This window comes from Taurulus bubalis (genome assembly GCF_910589615.1).
Source record: "Taurulus bubalis genome assembly, chromosome: 2".
In the NCBI taxonomy this organism is placed as follows: Eukaryota; Metazoa; Chordata; class Actinopteri; order Perciformes; family Cottidae; genus Taurulus; species Taurulus bubalis.
In genome coordinates this window covers 929915-949914 of record NC_136590.1, presented here as the reverse complement: position 1 = coordinate 949914, position 20000 = coordinate 929915, and the positions used below count along the sequence as shown (strand labels likewise).

The window sequence follows — 20000 nt, the reverse complement described above, 5'->3', positions numbered from 1 at the left end:
CACTATATATGAGCCCACACCATGTTTAAAGCTGCATTCTCTCTCCTGACCACAAGGGGGAGACTCCTCTGGTTGTATAGAAGTATATGCTTCATGTGTTAAAGCTGCATTCTCTCTCCTGACCACCAGGGGGTGACTCCTCTGGTTGTATAGAAGTATATGCTTCATGTGTTAAAGCTGCATTCTCTCTCCTGACCACCAGGGAGTGACTCCTCTGGTTGTATAGAAGTCTATATAAATGACTTCTATCTTGCATTATCCCTCAGTAAACATGGTCTGGGTCTGGTTCTCCTGGTACCTGTGCAGCGCCCCCCAGACCCTCAGGGCGTCCTGGGCGTAGTAGCTCTGAGGCAGTTGGTCCACGCCGCGCTGCTTCAGGTCGTCAGGGACACACAGGGATTCATAACGGATCCGGTCTGACGCCCTGGACAGGAGGACAGGTAATGCCTCCAGACCGGAGCCCGCCGCCTGAGAGAAGAACACAACGACGGATCAGTGCACCACACCCCCTTTAGCTCTTCTGCTACGGCTAAAGCTAACCTTATCAAACACCCCGTTGGCCGCCAGCAGCGACATTCGGGCCTGGAAGTTGATCTGTAGGGACGTCCTGACGTGAGGCATCAGCAACTGTTTACACAAAAAACGCAATACACAACATTTCAATGTGTGAGACATAGCAGAAACGAGCGGTGAACTCATTAAGATATTTTAAGGTGACATTTTATTTGTTCACATCCAGCAGTTACACATCAACATGATGAGTCATTAGGAGTCTTTGTGTTTGTGTCCACTATTCTCTCTCTTTCAGCTTCACCACCTCTTTAGCTGCTAAACGCTCCACTACGTTTGCTAACTCGTCTCTGCAACAATGTTGCTCAGCAACGTAAAGCAACAATGTAACACAACAATGTGAAGCAACAACGTGAACCAACAACGTAACGCAATAAAGTAAAGCAACAAAGTAAAGCAACAAAGTAAAGCAACAACGTGAAGCAAAAACGTAACGCAACAAAGTAAAGCAACAACGCAAAGCAACAATGTAACGCAACAACGTAACGCAACAACGTAACGCAACAACGTAACGCAACAATGTAACAACGTAACGCAACAACGTAACAACGTAACTCAACAATGTAACACAACAATGTAACACAACAACGTAACGCAGTAAAGTAAAGCAACAAAGTAAAGCAACAGCGTAAAGCAACAATGTAACACAATAAAATAAAGCAACAACGTAAAGCAACAACGTAAAGCAGCAATGTAACTTGACGATGTAACGCAACAAAGTAAAGCAACAACATGAAGCAACAACACAAAGCAACAACGCAAAGCAACAACGTAACGCAACAACGTGACAATGTAAAGCAACAATGTAATGCAACAACGTAACGCAACAACGTAAATCAACAAAGTAAAGCAACAACATAAAGCAACAACGCAAAACAATAACATAAAGCAACAATGTGACAATGTAAAGCAACAATGTAATGCAACAATGTAGAGCAACAACGAAACACAACAACGTAACACAATAACGTAAAGCAACAATGGTATGCAACAATGTAAAGCAACAACGTAACACAATAACGTAACACAATAACGTAAAGCAACAATGGCATGCAACAATGTAAAGCAACAACGTAACACAATAACGTAACGCAACAACGTAAAGCAACAATGTCATGCAACAACGTAATGCAACAACGTAAAGCAACAATGTAAAGCAACAATGCAAAGCAACAACATAATGAAACAATGTAATGCAACAATGCAAAGCAACAATATAATGCAACAATGTAACAACGTAAAGCAACAATGTAATGCAACAACGTAATGCAACAACGTAATGCAACAACGTAACGCAACAACGTAACGCAACAACGTAACGCAACAACGTAACACAACAACGTAATGCAACAATGTAAAGCAACAATGTAATGCAACAATGTAATGCAACAACGTAACGCAACAACGTAAAGCAACAATGTAAAGCAACAGTGTAATGCAACAACGTATTGCAACAATGTAACACAATAACGTAACACAATCGCGTAAAGCAACAATGTCATGCAACAATGTAAAGCAACAACGTAACACAACAACGTAACACAATAACGGAACGCAACAACTTAAAGCAACAATGCCATGCAACAATGGTAAGCAACAATGTAACGCAACAACGTTTCGCAACAATGTAACACAACAACGTAAAGCAACAACGCAATGCAATAACGTAATGGAACAACGTAATACAACAACGCAAAGCAACAACGTAATGCAACAACGTAACGCAACAACGTAATGCAACAATGTAAAGCAACAATGTAATGCAACAACATAACGCAACAACGTAAAGCAACAATGTAATGCAACAACGTAACGCAACAACGTAACACAATGAAGAGTGTGTGGACCTGGTGCAGCGGGTGCGGCTCTGGAAGCTGCCTCAGCGTGGCCACGCAGCACAGCTCTCCCAGCATGTGAGTCCTCAGGTAGTGGGAGGCCAACTGGTGGCACTGGAAGTCTGCGCAGCGAACCCAAATCTTAGCCAACAGCCAATCACAGCCGGGGTCAGAGGGCAGGAAGACCGGGTTCTGGAGGCCGGGAGTTTGCTGCAGCTGGAGGAGCAACAAGTTATAACTAAACTACAAGCGACAGACACACGAGAACCCACACTGTTCTGCAGCGGCGCCACCTGAATCCCAACACCTGCGGTTCACCTGGATGGCGATGGGGACCAGCTGTCCCTGGCGGTTCAGGTGCAGAAGGCACAGCGGAGCGCACAGGTAGGTCTGCTGTCCGTTGACGGCGTTGGCCGGGACTCCGTCCAAAACCTCGAAGTCCAGCAGGTAAACGTCCCCCCTCTGTCACAATCACAAGACATCGAGATAGAGCAGCTGTATTTCATACTTAAACAGCTGGAGGTCAGAGAGGACGTGCACACCTCTAGCTCCTGCTCGAGGGAGGAGCCTCCAGACAGGAAGGGGCGAAGCATGTCAGAGGTGACGGACAGGTTGGGAGGGAGGAGGCGGATCTGACGCAGCATCAGCGGGTTGCAGCCATTCAGACACTGGTAGCCAAAATACCAATCCTCCATCCAGTGAGCCTTAACGAACCCTGAGAGAAACCGACCTGTTAATCTGCACATTGTGGAAGTTCTATCACTTTTAAAAGTCACCCGCTAGTTTGTGGACCGACGTTTTGAAATTCGGCAATAAAAAAGTGTAACCGTGGACATCTTGTTTTTTTTGTAACTGATAAACGGAAGTGGAGAGAGAATGCAGCTTTAATACATTAATCATAGACTTCTATTTTACCAGAGGAGTCGCCCCCTGGTGGTCAGGAGAGAGAATGCAGCTTTAACACATGAAGCATAGACTTCTATACAACCAGAGGAGTCGCTTAGCATCAGTCTGTTAGCATGATGTCATGACCTGGGACCTGTTAGCTTGTGTCTCTTCCCAGTGTGACGGTCTTGTTCTGCTGTCCGTGTTTTGCTTCTCACCGGCGGTGCGGTTCTGGTGTCCGACGTGGGCAAAAAACGCCTCCAGCTCTGCAAAACTGGACCAGGCCTCCAGTCGGTCGGCGAAGCCTGTCAGATAGTGCACATTGGCGGCTGGGCTGAGGACAGACAAGCAGACACACAGCTCACCTCCTTGTATCTCGTGTGTTTGTGACCAACAACCTCCCGCCGTGAGAGCCTGACTTCACCTCTTGTGGGAGTAGCTGAGGTTCGGCCCGAGTTCAGACAGACTGCTCAGGTCCACGCATTGTGGAGCGCCATCCACGAACCGACGCCATCTGCAAAAACACCACGTGGCCTCAATGCTTTATCCTGCCGGAGATCCCGACACCAAATATGTTTGTTTGTGTTTTTTACCTGATGAGCTTCTGTTGAAGCTGCAGCTGTTTGAGTCGCTGCTGCTTCAGCTTCTCCTCTGTCTCGTCCTGCAGCAAACACACTGCAGGGAGAGTAGTGCAGTACTAGTACTCTGTTAGAGATGAAAGTACGCACGGCTAACTTCAAAAATACTCTGTTAGAGGTGAAAGTACGCACGGCTAACTTCAAAAATACTCTGTTAGAGATGAAAGTACGCACGGCTAACTTCAAAAATACTCTGTTTGAGGTGAAAGTACGCACAGCTAACTTCAAAAATACTCTGTTAGAGGTAAAAGTACACATAGCTAACTTAAAAAATATTCTGTTAGAGGTAAAAGTACTCCTAGGTAACTTAAAAAATACTCTGTTAGAGGTAAATGTACACATAGCTAACTTCAATAATACTTTGTTAGAGGTAAAAGTATGCATAGCTAACTTCAAAAATACTGTTAGAGGTAAAAGTACGCATAGCTAACTTCAAAAATACTCTGTTAGAGGTAAAAGTACGCATAGCTAACTTTAATAATACTCTATTAGAGGTAAAAGTACTCATAGGTAACTACAAAAATACTCTGTTAGAGGTAAAAGTACGCATAGCTAACTTCAAAAATACTCTGTTAGAGGTAAAAGTACACATAGCTAACTTTAATAATACTCTGTTAGAGGTAAAAGTATGCATAGCTAACTTTAATAATATTCTATTAGAGGTAAAAGTACTCATAGGTAACTACAAAAATACTCTGTTAGAGGTGAAAGTACGCATGGCTAACTTCAAAAATACTCTGTTCGAGGTAAAAGTACTCATAGCTAACTTAAAAAATACTCTGTTACAGTAAAATGTTCCTTCAGTAAAGGTTTGTAAAATATAATCAGTAAAATGTACTTAAAGTATTAAAACTGTGTCTGCTTGACTATTATATATCTACTGTTGTATATTCTATCATTAGAGTATTATTACTCATGCACAAGTACAGTAGTAGAGTAAACGTCTACCGAGTATGAAAGTATATTTAAAAGGTTAACTTTTAAAGGTAACTAACGCTTTCCGCTCCTCAGCTCCACGTCGCCCTCTGCTGGTCGCAGCCACCGCTCGCACAGGAACACCTGTACCTGTGGATCCCTCTCAGGCCCCGCCTCCTGGCCGCCCGCCAGCTCGCGGACCTCCACCCGGCTGCAGTGCCAGTTCAGGTCGGGGAATCCGGCCCGAGCCTCCAGACGAAGTCGGACCAGAACCAGACGACCCAGAGGACCGGCGCCCCGAACCCGAACCGGCAGCGACTGTCGGTGCAGAAGGGCGAGATCGTTGTTCGTGACGTTTAACGGCTTGCGTTGGAATCCCGTTAGTGATGAAACTCACCGACCCGGGCAGGAGACGGCGGTCGCCCTCGCTCACGCTGATGGGCGGGGTCTCCCCTTGAGAGCCAATCAGGTTGAGCCACAGGCGGCTGAAGGTTCCACAGGTGGGACCAGGTGAGGTGTGGACGGTGACCTCAAACTCCTGACAGGAAGCCATCGCGTGGGACATGGTGAGACAGCTGGTGAGGACGGTAGACTTTAGGGCACGTCTGTTAGCATGATGTCCTGACCTGGGACCTGTTAGCATTAGCTTCAGTCTGTTAGCATGATGTCCTGACCTGGGACCTGTTAGCACTAGCTTCAGTCTGTTAGCATGATTTCCTGACCTGGGACCTGTTAGCATTAGCTTCAGTCTGTTAGCATGATGTCCTGACCTGGGACCTGTTAACATTAACTTTAATGGGTTAGCATGATGTCCTAACCTGGGACCTGTTAGCATTAGCTTTAGTCTGTTAGCATGATGTCCTGACCTGGGACCTGTTAGCATTAGCTTCAGTCTGTTAGCATGTCCTGACCTGGCACCTGTTAGCATTAGCTCCAGTCTGTTAGCTTAATTTCATAACCTGGGACCTATTAGCATTAGCTTTAATGTGTTAGCATGATTTAATGACCTAGGACCTGTTAGCATTAGCAATGTATGTCTTCTCTTTATTTGTCTGTTTCTGAAAATGAAATCCTTAAAAAACACTTTTTCTTTGTTCTGTTAAATCTTCCTCCTGCTGAACTCTGAGCAGCTCATTTGTTTATCTCTCTGAGATTTGACTTGGAAATGAGCTTCAGTAGCGCTAGCGTGGGCGTCAAAGGTCACGTCCTCCTTCTGTTGTTCTCCTCACGCGGGAACTTCCTGTTCTGAGTTTAACTGTCAGAGAGCAAATAACAACTAGCAAAATATAAGAATATCATTTATATATATATATACGATTTTTTTTTTTTATGGAAACAACAACTTCAAACAACAACAATCGAATCTAATGTCAATTTGTTTCTAAAAACAAATACTATTACATTTAATATATTATTATATGTAATATAAGTTAAGTTTGAGGCTCTTAGATGGTAAAATATGAATATGGTTGAGCAAACAACCAAAGCAAATATTCATGTTTTTTTTTTTTTATTGTTGGAAATGTAATTCCTTATATTTATTGGATTGTTTGAGTTCAATGTGGACAAATTTCATAAAATAAAACAATATGTATAATATAATTAGTTTTGAGGTCAGCAGAGCAGAATATTTGCACCGTGACAACTGTTTTCTTTGTTTTATTCTTTTTAGTGATTATTATGTTACTTTTTAAATTAATTTAATTACATTTTAATGACTGTTTGATCAGATTTCATTTCAAAGACGTCTACAAGGTAAATTAAGACTCATAACATTTGATTTAATTACGTATGAAACAGTTTAAAACCCCAAAAGGAACATTATGTGAAGACGCCTGCCTGCTGTGACCTTTGACCCCGACATCATCGAGCTTTGGATTAATAAACTAATTCTGTGCTTTTTAAACATTAAATACACGCGGGGAGTTTTTAATTATGTTGGTGTTATCTTCAATATTCTGACTAAACATAAAATATTTAAGAATAAATGGATTTCTCTGCTAAATTAATCAAAAATATATGTAACAGATGAATTAATATATAAACTGTGAAGAAAATAACATGAAGCAAAACATGCAAATTAAAATGATCTGGAAAATTAGTTTGTTGAGTGACGTTAAATATTCTTGTACTTGATGTAAATTAATTGTAAAAGTAGTAATAAAATAAATAACTCAAACTAAAAACGTACGAGCTGCAACAAATAAGCGTTATTATGAATTAATTGTAATATTTGTTACATTTTAAAATGTATTATTTTGCAGCTTTGTGAATATTCTTCAACAGAAAGCAGAGAAACGAACCTGCAGAGCGACGCCTCCTCGAGCCTCTGAGGGCTGAGGCTGCAGGTGAAGAACACGCCCCTTTGCGTCAGGCCCCACCCACAAAGAACACCTCCACTTCCTGATCGACTCCCTGCAGGAAACACGGCTTTACCTGAATATTTATTATCCAGAGGGAAGAAGAATTCAGATCTCAAACTCAGAGTAGAAATATACAGAAATACTTTGTAAAAAGTAAAAGTAGAAATACACTTAAAGTACTAAATGAATAATATATGTTAAATTGTTGTATTATAATTATTATAAATTGATTATTATTTATATTAGTAACCAAAGCTGTCAGACAAATCTAGTGCAGTAAAATGTACAATAGTTTTATTAAATAAAATACTTTCTACTGTGCTGGTAAGAAATAAAAACTTTATTGTATCTGCTATCAGTTTTATTGAATACAGAATATACTCATGAGCTGTGAATCCCTCTGCTGGCCGGTCACTTACATGGATGTAATGTGTATTCTGTCTCATATTACAGGTAACTGTGGTGATATTTATGTTATTCCAGACACTACACACACACACACACACACACACACACACACACACACACACACACACACACACACACATAAAGAGTGTGTAAACCGGGACTGTCTGTCAGTTTTAGACGACTGTTGAACACAAAAAAGAATTACGTCATAAAAAGGTAGATATCAATAATGATTATAGCAACCACACATAAATATACTTTATTTATTAAGTTAAATTCCTTCCATAAATTGTACATCCGGTTCCATAGTGTAGCGGTTATCACGTCTGCTTTACACGCAGAAGGTCCTGGGTTCGAGCCCCAGTGGAACCAGACTTTTCTGTTTTTCAGAAAACGAGTTCTTTCACCGTGATGCGATCTGCCAAAAATGAAAGATGTTTTAAAAAGACGTTGGCCGTTTCTCAATACCAAGTACGCTAATAATTGCAAACAATTCGGTAAAAAGTAATAAGACACCTCTGTAGTTCAAAGTAAAAGTGCTGACGGCCCGGTGCTGCGGGGCTCACGGTCCGCGAGCAGGACCTCAACCCGTCGGCGTATCTTTTTAATTAAGATGATTCTGGACTAACCGACCACAGATTTGATGCTTAAACAAAGAACCTCTCGCATGAACACATCCTTAAATCACAGTCCACGAGAACACGAGTACAGAGAACACGAGTACATAGAAGAACGCATCTTGAGAAACGGCCATTGGGAAGGGGGAGTGACCTAAATATAATAAATAAATGCTTTAATAAATAAAGCAATTTATCTGGAGATGCCGGGGATTGAACCCGGGGCCTCATACATGCGAAGCACGCGCTCTACCACTGAGCTACATCCCCATTGGTTCATTTCAAGGACCAACTTTTATTCGTACAGTCTTAAATGTTACGTTTTGTGATAAACACAGAACGTTCAGTTGGTAACATTGTGTATTATTTCAGTCCACACACATTCCTTTTGCTCACACACACACACACACACACACACACACACACACACACACACACACACACACACACACACACACACACACAGCCAGTATCTTCAACTTTTCTTCTTTCATGTTTGACATGAACTCTGTGAACAACGAGCCGTGTGGTTGTAGCTTTGTAGCTTTGTAGCTTTGTAATTTGTAGCTTTGTACTTTGTAGCTTTGTAATTTGTAGCTTTGTATTTTGTAGCTTTGTACTTTGTAGCTTTGTACTTTGTAGCTCACAAAAGTATTTATTTTCATCTTCAACTATTTGCTAGTCATCTATCGTTGTGATTTGCATTTAAAACAAAAAAACAGAATAGACAATACAATTATACAATAAAAGACTGTATTTTTATTGATGAAGTTTTATAAGCTGTTTACATCTTGTTCAAACAACTGGATTTATTCAAGTTTGTCACCCACATTATTTGTTTTACCAGATTACATTTTACATCAGCATGAAGTCATAATTTACTGTCGTCCAAAACAAATTGTTTTACTTACGAGAGCTCAAACGCATCGTAACGTAACTCAACGATCGCATCTTGTTTTACTGAAATAGGCCGAAGACAATCAGCAGTCAAACCTTTTCCCGGTGGTTGAACCGCGTAATTATGCCGCGGGTCATGTGACAATTATAGAACATTTAGAAAAATGTGCTTTTGATTAATTATTTTATTATTATAATACAAAGTATGGTACATTTTTATCATAACAAATATTCAATAACTTTACGGGAATAAAATGTAACATGACCAAAATCATGCTCTAAAACACTGGTGTCAAACTCAAGGCCCGCGGTCCGAATCCGGCCCGCCAGGGAATTTTATGTGGCCTGTGACAGCTTCGCGCACCCGTTTTCAGTGAATCGCGGACCTTTGCATGGGCTTTTATTTTGAAAGGGATTTTTTATGTGCTTTTATTTTGAAGGCGTTTTTTGTTATGCAGAGGAGTGCCATCTATTCACACTCCTCAATGCTGTGTTCACAACACGCTTTACTTGCGTGGATTTAGACGTTGGACTATTTGTGATAGTTCGCTTCATTCCCAACCTTTTTTATTTCATGTTTTTAATTGAGTGTAAAAGGGAATATTTCAAACAATTATTTTTTTGTGTTGGCATACTGTGATATTGTGTAGTTTCTCAGGTTCAAACTGCACCATATCATTACATCAATTTGAGAAGTCGAAAATGTTCCTTGCATTGGATCTCAGCTTGTCATTAAAAGGTCAAGGTGGATCCTGCAGCCAGACCAGTTGAACCACTGCCCCAAACCAGTTGAACCACTGCCTCAGACCAGTTGAACCACTGCCCCAGACCAGTTGAACCACTGCCCCAGACCAGTTCAGAACCACTTCCCCAGACCAGTTGAACCACTGCCCCAGACCAGTTGAACCACTGCCCCAGACCACATGCATGTTCTTATTTGCTCACAATTATTTGTTGGACCAGTTATGTCCTTCTCAACTGTGACAAAAAAGCTTTGAAGAAAGTTAATATAATAACATGCGTTTGATCTTTGTCTTTGTTATTTTCTTCTGTTTTAAGTTTGATCTTTTATAATTGTATATTTATTATTTATTATAATTTAGTAACGTGGGTTTCTTAACCCTAAATTAAATGGATTTCTGTCATAGTAACAGAGAAATTTGCTTACATATATTTTTAAAATTTATATAAATGCATGTACAATATTTTCACACTTGAATAAACAATAATCTAATACAAAGACAGTTATTTAACATAATGTTCAGGAGGAGTGTATACAGTGTTACAGTTACAACCGGCCCTTTGAGGACGACCATGATGCTGATGTGGCCAGGGGTGAAAATGAGTTTGACACCCCTGCTCTAAACAATAGAAACAACACTTGTGTTCACATAGAAAAATAAATAAATATATATATATTTACTTATTTTTATTTTATTTTAAAAGTCTGGTTTATTTTGGTAATACAGCTCCGGGCCACCAGCGGCCGCTGTTGGATAAACAACAAAACGGAAGAGTACGCCATCTTGGATTTTAAACTGCAAGTGAGTTTAAAGTGTTTTACTGGAATAAGACATGTTGTTGTTGTTGTTTTAATTTTTACTAGCCTGAAATCAATGTAAATACTCCTGAACGGTTCGTGGGACGATAGTTGTCAGTGTGTAACATCTTAATTTGCTTTATTGCTACACGATACTTCTCAGGTATCTATTAAATCTAGCAGTGTTGGACTTGATGACGTAAGCTGCGATGGCCGAGTGGTTAAGGCGTTGGACTTGAAATCCAATGGGGTCTCCCCGCGCAGGTTCGAACCCTGCTCGCAGCGGACATGTGGCACTTCATTTTTGGAAAATTGTAACGAGACAACGAAATGCAGTTTAGCATTAAACAAAAAATTAATCAAGTTCGGAGTATTGTTCATATATAATGGATACTAATAATACACAATACACATATAACGTAATATAAAGTGTACGTATTAATATTCTATAAAGCAGTAACACAGTCATGAGATGACGTCATGGGTTGGTTCTTCATAGAGTCACAAAATATTGTCTCTCACCTCAACGGCTGTTGTTCTCAGTGTGTGTGTGTGTGTGTGTGTGTGTGTGTGTGTGTGTGTGTGTGTGTGTGTGTGTGTTACAGCCACCTGCTCTGTCTGGCCTTTAACATCAGAACAAAATGTCCCTGTTCTATAGCAACATGATGTCTCTCTCTTCATCCCTCTCTGTTTCATACTTTAATACTACTGACTCTACTACTACTGACTCTACTACTACTGACTCTACTACTACTGACTCTACTACTAGTGACTCTACTACTACTGAGTCTACTACTGACTACTACTGACTCTACTAATGACTCTACTACTACTACTACTGACTCTACTACTGATTCTACTAATGACTCTACCACTGAGTCTACTACTGACTACTACTACTGACTCTACGAATGACTCTACTACTACTACTGACTCTACTACTGACTCTACTACTACTACTGGCTCTACTACTACTGTCTTTACTACTACTGACTCTAATACTACTTACTTTACTACTACTGACTCTACTACTACTACTGACTCTACTAATACTGACTTTACTACTACTGACTACTACTGCTGACTACTACTGACTCTACTAGTACTACTGACTCTACTACTGACTTTACTACTACTGACTATTACTGCTGACTACTACTGACTCTACTAGTACTACTGACTCTACTACTGACTTTACTACTACTGACTCTACTACTGACTTTACTACTACTGACTCTACTACTACTGACTCTACTACTACTGACTCTACTACTACTGACTCTAAAACTACTGACTCTACTACTACTGACTCTACGACTATTGACTTTACTACTACTGACTCTACTACTGCTGACTCTAAAACTACTGACTCTACTACTGCTGACTTTACTACTACTGACTCTACGACTACTGACTTTACTACTGCTGACTTTACTACTACTGACTCTACTACTACTGACTCTAAAACTACTGTAAACTATTTGTTCAGATCCTGGGAGGTGGTGGGAAATGAGGTCCGGGATCCAAAAGAGTTATAGTAAAAGTATATTTTATAAAAAATGATAGACAGCTTGTAGTGGCCATTTGTCCCGTAAAACCAAATAAATGAATGTAAATTAAAGAAAATAAACCAATATCAAAAGCCACTGATGCACCGATGGTTTGGTTAAATGACGCAGCCAAAATAACGCAGGGTCCAAGCGGGAGTCCGGTTTTATTGCTATTTATTGTAACTCAAAATGATCAAACAAACAAATAAACAAACAAAACGCCCCATGCTGCCTCTCCCGTGCTGACCTGTCGCTGTCGCTGCTGGCTGGCTCGCTGGTAAAAAAACCACTGCTGACTCTAAAACTACTGACTCTACTACTGCTGACTTTACTACTACTGACTCTACTACTACTGACTCTACTACTACTGACTCTACTAGTGCTGACTTTACTACTACTGACTTTACTACTACTGACTCTACAACTACTGACTCTACTACTACTGACTCTACTAGTGCTGACTCTACTACTGCTGACTTTACTACTACTGACTCTACTAGTGCTGACTCTACTACTGCTGACTTTACTACTACTGACTCTACAACTACTGACTCTACTACTACTGACTCTACTACTACTGACTCTACTACTACTGACTCTACTAGTGCTGACTCTACTACTGCTGACTTTACTACTACTGACTCTACAACTACTGACTCTACTACTACTGACTCTACAACTACTGACTCTACTACTACTGACTCTACTAGTGCTGACTCTACTACTGCTGACTTTACTACTACTGACTCTACTACTACTGACTCTACTACTGCTGACTTTACTACTACTGACTCTACTACTACTGACTCTACAACTACTGACTCTACTACTACTGACTCTACTAGTGCTGACTTTACTACTACTGACTTTACTACTACTGACTCTACAACTACTGACTCTACTAGTGCTGACTCTACTACTGCTGACTTTACTACTACTGACTCTACAACTACTGACTCTACTACTACTGACTCTACTACTGCTGACTTTACTACTACTGACTCTACTACTACTGACTCTACTACTGCTGACTTTACTACTACTGACTCTACTACTACTGACTACTACTACTGACTCTACTAGTGCTGACTTTACTACTACTGACTTTACTACTACTGACTCTACTACTACTGACTTTACTACTGACTCTACTACTACTGACTCTACTACTGCTGACTTTACTACTACTGACTCTACTACTACTGACTCTACTACTACTGACTCTACTATTACTGACTTTACTACTACTGACTCTACTACTACTGACTCTACTACTGCTGACTTTACTACTACTGACTCTACTACTACTGACTACTACTACTGACTCTACTAGTGCTGACTTTACTACTACTGACTTTACTACTACTGACTCTACTACTACTGACTCTACTACTGCTGACTTTACTACTACTGACTCTACTACTACTGACTCTACTACTGCTGACTTTACTACTACTGACTCTACTACTACTGACTCTACTAGTGCTGACTTTACTACTACTGACTTTACTACTACTGACTCTACTACTACTGACTCTACTACTAACTCTACTACTACTGACTCTACTACTGCTGACTTTACTACTACTGACTCTACTACTACTGACTCTACTATTACTGACTTTACTACTACTGACTCTACTACTACTGACTCTACTACTGCTGACTTTACTACTACTGACTCTACTACTACTGACTCTACTACTACTGACTCTACTACTGCTGACTTTACTACTACTGACTCTACTACTACTGACTCTACTACTACTGGTGACTCTAAAACTACTGACTCTACTACTGCTGACTACTACTGACTCAACTAGTACTACTGACTCTACTACTACTGACTCTACTACTACTGACTCTACTACTACTGACTCTACTACTGCTGACTTTACTACTACTGACTCTACTACTACTGACTCTACTACTACTGACTCTACTACTGACTCTACTACTACTGACTCTACTACTGCTGACTTTACTACTACTGACTCTACTACTACTGACTCTACTACTACTGACTCTACTACTGACTCTACTACTACTGGTGACTCTAAAACTACTGACTCTACTACTGCTGACTACTACTGACTCAACTAGTACTACTGACTCTACTACTACTGACTCTACTACTGACTCTACTACTACTGACTCTACTACTGACTTTACTACTACTGACTCTACTACTACTGACTCTACTACTGCTGACTTTACTACTACTGACTCTACTACTACTGACTCTACTACTACTGGTGACTCTAAAACTACTGACTCTACTACTGCTGACTACTACTGACTCAACTAGTACTACTGACTCTACTACTACTGACTCTACTACTGACTCTAATACTACTGACTCTACTACTGACTTTACTACTACTGACTCTACTACTACTGACTCTACTACTACTGACTCTACTACTACTGCTGACTCTAAAACTACTGACTCTACTACTGCTGACTTTACTACTACTAACTCTACTACTACTGACTCTACTACTACTGACTCTACTACTACTGCTGACTCTAAAACTACTGACTCTACTACTGCTGACTTTACTAGTACTGACTCTACTACTACTGACTCTACTACTGCTGACTCTACTACTGCTGACTTTACTACTACTGACTCTACTACTACTGACTCTACTACTACTGGTGACTCTAAAACTACTGACTCTACTACTGCTGACTACTACTGACTCAACTAGTACTACTGACTCTACTACTACTGACTCTACTACTACTGACTCTACTACTGCTGACTTTACTACTACTGACTCTACTACTACTGACTCTACTACTACTGACTCTACTACTGACTCTACTACTACTGACTCTACTACTGCTGACTTTACTACTACTGACTCTACTACTACTGACTCTACTACTACTGACTCTACTACTGACTCTACTACTACTGGTGACTCTAAAACTACTGACTCTACTACTGCTGACTACTACTGACTCAACTAGTACTACTGACTCTACTACTACTGACTCTACTACTGACTCTACTACTACTGACTCTACTACTGACTTTACTACTACTGACTCTACTACTACTGACTCTACTACTGCTGACTTTACTACTACTGACTCTACTACTACTGACTCTACTACTACTGACTCTACTACTACTGACTCTACTACTACTGACTCTACTACTGCTGACTTTACTACTACTAACTCTACTACTACTGCTGACTCTAAAACTACTGACTCTACTACTGCTGACTTTACTAGTACTGACTCTACTACTACTGACTCTACTACTGCTGACTTTACTACTACTGACTCTACTACTACTGACTCTACTAGTGCTGACTTTACTACTACTGACTCTAATACTACTGACTTTACTACTACTGTCTCTAATACTACTGACTTTACTACTACTGACTCTACTAGTGCTGACTTTACTACTACTGACTCTAATACTACTGACTTTATTACTACTGACTCTACTACTGACTGTATTACTACTGACTCTAATACTACTGACTTTATTGCTACTGACTCTACTAGTGCTGACTTTACTGCTACTGACTTTACTACTACTGTCTCTAATACTACTGAATTTACTACTACTGTCTCTAATACTACTGACTTTACTACTACTGTCTCTAATACTACTGACTTTACTACTACTGTCTCTAATACTACTGACTTTACTACTACTGTCTCTAATACTACTGACTTTACTACTACTGTCTCTACGACTGCTGACTTTACATCTCTGCTGGCCTAAACAGAATCACAAAGTTCTATCTCTTTTATAATTCAATCCTTTTTCACAAATACACTACATGTATTATAATTATTTTCCCTATTAGCTTATTTTCTCATTGCTCAGCTCCTGTCTTGTCTGTTCCTCCTTCCTTGTCTGTCTGCTTCCGGCCAGCGCGCTGGTGCAGCTTGACGCGGCTTAAGCGCTTTGCTTAACGCTCTTATCTAATCAGATTTCACCTCTGTTTCTCTCTATGGTAGAGAAGCCGGTTAAACTGCATGGTGACGGCCAGCTAGGGTTCTGTACGTGTGATTCAGGGATCAGCAGCAGCAGCACCCTGAATCTGCACTCCGGTACAGCAGGTGGCAGTATGCACCTTGTCAAGTTGGTTGCATCCGCCATTTAAACTGAAGAAGAAGAAGCAGACTTTCCCTGTGGACACTGGGTACATTTTAGAGACTTGGGATGTACCCTGTGTATAACACTTGGACCTCCTGTCCTCCCCGCCCTGCGGCGCATCTCACCCGCATCGAGTGGTAGAAGTACTTTTACTGCTTACTAGAACAAAAACATGCAGCTTTTACACACTGAGGCAACATTTGCAAACAATTTGCATCAATTATCAGAAACTATGTGAAAATAAAAGTGTTATCAATATAAATGAAATCAATAAATCACCAAAACATTCCTTTTGAACAGTAGAAATATCTTTAGATCACAATCCTGCTCTTTAGAGGATGAACCCACCATCCGTCCTCTGAGGAGCACGAGGTTGTTGGTTTGAATCTTCTGTTTATCTTTAGTTTTTTTTCTGTTTCTTCTGTGTTTTTTCTGGCACACAGTTATGTATTAACTTGTGTTTCCTGGCGCCTCCAGGTCCATTTACATATTTACAACAAAACTGAGTTTACATTTTGACCAGTTCCAGTCCAGAAATACTCTTTGACTTCTCGTACTTCAAAGAAAACAGATACCTTTGTTTGAATGACATAAAAAATGATATTTTGTATTTAATTATTGTGTATTTTTCTTTAAAAAAAGCACACAATGATCTTTAATATGATCATCAGCGGATAAAACAACATGATCACAGATCTAAACGTTCGGTTTTCTCTTTTCTTTATGCAAAATGTAGCAAAAGAAAAATATGCGAGTAAAATGAGAAACCCAGACATAAAACATATATTAATAAAATAAAATATAAATATAATATAAATAGATTGTAGACTTAAACCTCGTTACTTAACATGAAATACAATAAACTGTGTTTCCGTCCATTTACCTCCATTTATTATGTATAGGAGAGAGAGACATAGAGAGAGAGAGAGACTCTCTCTTTCTCTATGTCTCTCTCCCACTCCTCTCTGTGCAGTGGATTGAAGTGGGAAGGAGAAACATTAACGGCGGGAGGAGGATGGAGAGAGAGAGAGAGAGAGAGAGAGAGAGAGGCGGTGTGAAGGAGGGCGTCTGACAGAGACGTGAGTATTTATAGGTGGAGAGACGAGGAGACGGTGAAGGGAGAGAGGGAACGAGCAAAGGAGGGAGGAGAGAGAGAGGAAAACCAGACACAATAAGAAGACCAGGAAGACAAAGAAGAGGAGAGACCATGCTGAGGAGGAAGAGGAGCGTGTCGTTCGGAGGCTTCGGCTGGTGAGAGAGAGAGAGAGAGAGAGAGAGAGAGAGAGAGAGAGAGAGAGAGAGAGAGAGAGAGTGTGTGTGTGTGTGTGTGTGTGTGTGTGTGTGTGTGTGTGTTTCATATCCTTTGATAAATGGCTGAATGATCTCATCACTTCTCTTACTCGCACTCTCAGGGGTGATTGAGTTCATTTCTGATCTGAGATGTCTCAGTGACATCACAGTGACATCACAGTGACATCACAGTGACACCACAGTGACATCACAGTGACGTCACTGTGATGTCACTGTGTCACAAACTGTTGTGACATAAACAATTTGTAACACTAATAATTGTACATTTATAAAATTACACTGCTGAACTGCATGCTGGGTACACATTACCTTACTGTTGCTGCATCCTCTTGCAAACCTTCAACAGCTGTTGGCTTTACAAACAGTAATGTCTCTTGACTGCACTGCACATCAGGATTGGTCATGATGCGTTCATTTGTAACTCTGACTTCCCGGGTGTCGAAATGTGTTCGTCAACTTTCATTGTGTGACCATTACATCGGTTTCCAGGTGACCTAACTCAGGAGTGGTCGTCCCGTAAGCACAAGGTCGCCTGTTCGGTCCCTCCATAGTTCACATGTTGAAGTGTCTTTCAACATTAGCAGCAGTAACGCTACATATTTTACACACACTTGATAACTTACCTTATTGTTCTTCAAAAGAAAAAAACAGACTCAAAAAGTCTTTCTTGCCTCAGCTTCCGATCCACTAGATCCACCGTGTCTGGATGGACTGCATGTTGCTTCTGCACATGCTCAGACCGCAGCCGTTGTTTCTTACTCGCGTGTATCAAGTTAGCTTTACTCAAAATAATTAATAAATTGGTTATTTTCAACCTGCAAGTAACTGTTAACTTGGTAAAAACTAGTAAGAAGTGATATTTTTTAAAGCCAAGTAAAGTTAACTCATTTAATGTAAGTCTGGACCACTATTACATTTTACATCATATATATTGTTATGAGTCTGTCAGCTTTATTAATATTCTTCCTGACATTGAGTTAATATTTTACTTTTTGAATAGGGTTTGGTTGGAACTTTTCTTGCAGATGATTTCTGTTCACGTGGCAGGAAGTCAGACTTAATTATTATTATTTATTATAAGTAGTATATACATGTCATTGTTGTCTGTGTCTCCAACTTGTTGAATTGTTGAATTGTTGAATTGTTGAATTGTTGAATTGTTGAATTGTTTCTTGTTGTGGTTCAAGATGAGAAGACATCTGAACGTTGTTGGAGTTAATTCTTCTTCTCTTGTAAGGCGTTTGGTTGAAAGTTTTCTGGCTCGTCTGCGGTCGTGAACTCAAACTTATTTTATATTGTTGTGCTTCAAGACGAGAAGAAACTGAACTTGGTTTGAATTCATTTAGCTTTTCTTTTTAAACGCGTTTGTTGAGACCTTTCTCTCGGTGGATCTCTCACACAGAAAGCCTCAGGGTTTAGAGTCTGGTGGTTCCCTCTGTGTTTCTGTTTCCAACAACACAACATCTATCTGCTGCAGATCAGGAGCAACTTCTTTGCTCTTGAAATCCATTCAACACAACGGCAGCTGCTCTCTGATTGGCTGCCCATTGGCCTCGAAGATAAATGGCATAAAATAAAAAAGATGAAATGAAATTCCTGGTTGTCTTCATAGGGTTTGATCCTGTTGTCGGGTTACAGGAGACGTTGGACGAGAGGCCGTTAGCTTAGCTTAGCTTTGCATAATGACTGGAGGCGGGTGGGAACAGCTGACTCCGCCCCCAAATATTCAGCTCGCCGGTTATACGTGAGATGTCATCGTATCGGAGGTCAGAGGTCACAGGTGGCGCTTGATGAGGCGGTCGCTCACGGCGACGTTGTGTGTGTGTGTGTGTATCTGTGTGTGTGTGTGTGTGTGTGTGTGGGCGTGTGTCTGTGTGTGTGTGTGTGTGTGTGGGCGTGTGTCTGTGTGTGTGTGTGGGCGTGTGTTTGTGTGTGTGTGTGTGTGTGTGTGGAAACTCTTACACAAGCATCCTTTTCAATCATTCACAATTTATTTTTCTAATCCAATTCCCTCCTTCTCTTAGCTTCCTTACCTCCTTCTCTCCTTCTTTAGATCCTTGTTTCCTCCCATACCTCCTTCTCTCCTTCTATAGATCCTTGTTTCCTCCCATACCTCCTTCTCTCCTATATATCCTTGTTTCCTCCCATACCTCCTTCTCTCCTTCTATAGATCCTTGTTTCCTTCCATACCTCCTTCTCTCCTTCTATAGATCCTTGTTTCCTCCTATACCTCCTTCATACATTGTATACATCCTTCTTCCCTTCGATAGATTATTATTTCCTTACCTGCTACCTCCTTTTCCCTAGTCTCCTTCTGTACCTGCTCCATTCCTTGTTTA

At 40.5% G+C, this 20000-nt stretch overlaps 2 protein-coding genes across 2 annotated transcripts in view; one reads left to right on the top strand and one right to left on the bottom strand.

Moving 5' to 3' along the window:
• Window positions 1–5396, bottom strand: part of LOC306733147 (hydroperoxide isomerase ALOXE3) — a gene marked incomplete at both ends in the record, with an annotated part of 7301 nt that extends 1905 nt beyond the window's left edge. The window contains 10 exons of the mRNA XM_079214342.1: window positions 299–468; window positions 541–627; window positions 2418–2621; window positions 2724–2867; window positions 2948–3120; window positions 3509–3624; window positions 3715–3804; window positions 3884–3965; window positions 4924–5161; window positions 5241–5396. Of these exons, the coding sequence (XP_079070468.1) occupies window positions 299–468; window positions 541–627; window positions 2418–2621; window positions 2724–2867; window positions 2948–3120; window positions 3509–3624; window positions 3715–3804; window positions 3884–3965; window positions 4924–5161; window positions 5241–5396 (1460 nt within the window). The remainder of the gene's footprint in view (window positions 1–298; window positions 469–540; window positions 628–2417; window positions 2622–2723; window positions 2868–2947; window positions 3121–3508; window positions 3625–3714; window positions 3805–3883; window positions 3966–4923; window positions 5162–5240) is intronic.
• Window positions 5397–17557: 12161 nt separating this feature from the next.
• LOC306753204 (rap1 GTPase-activating protein 2-like) overlaps window positions 17558–20000 on the top strand; it is a gene marked incomplete at both ends in the record, with an annotated part of 36230 nt that continues 33787 nt past the window's right edge. Inside the window, one exon of the mRNA XM_079237067.1 lies at window positions 17558–17601. Coding sequence (XP_079093193.1) covers window positions 17558–17601 — 44 coding nt within the window. The remainder of the gene's footprint in view (window positions 17602–20000) is intronic.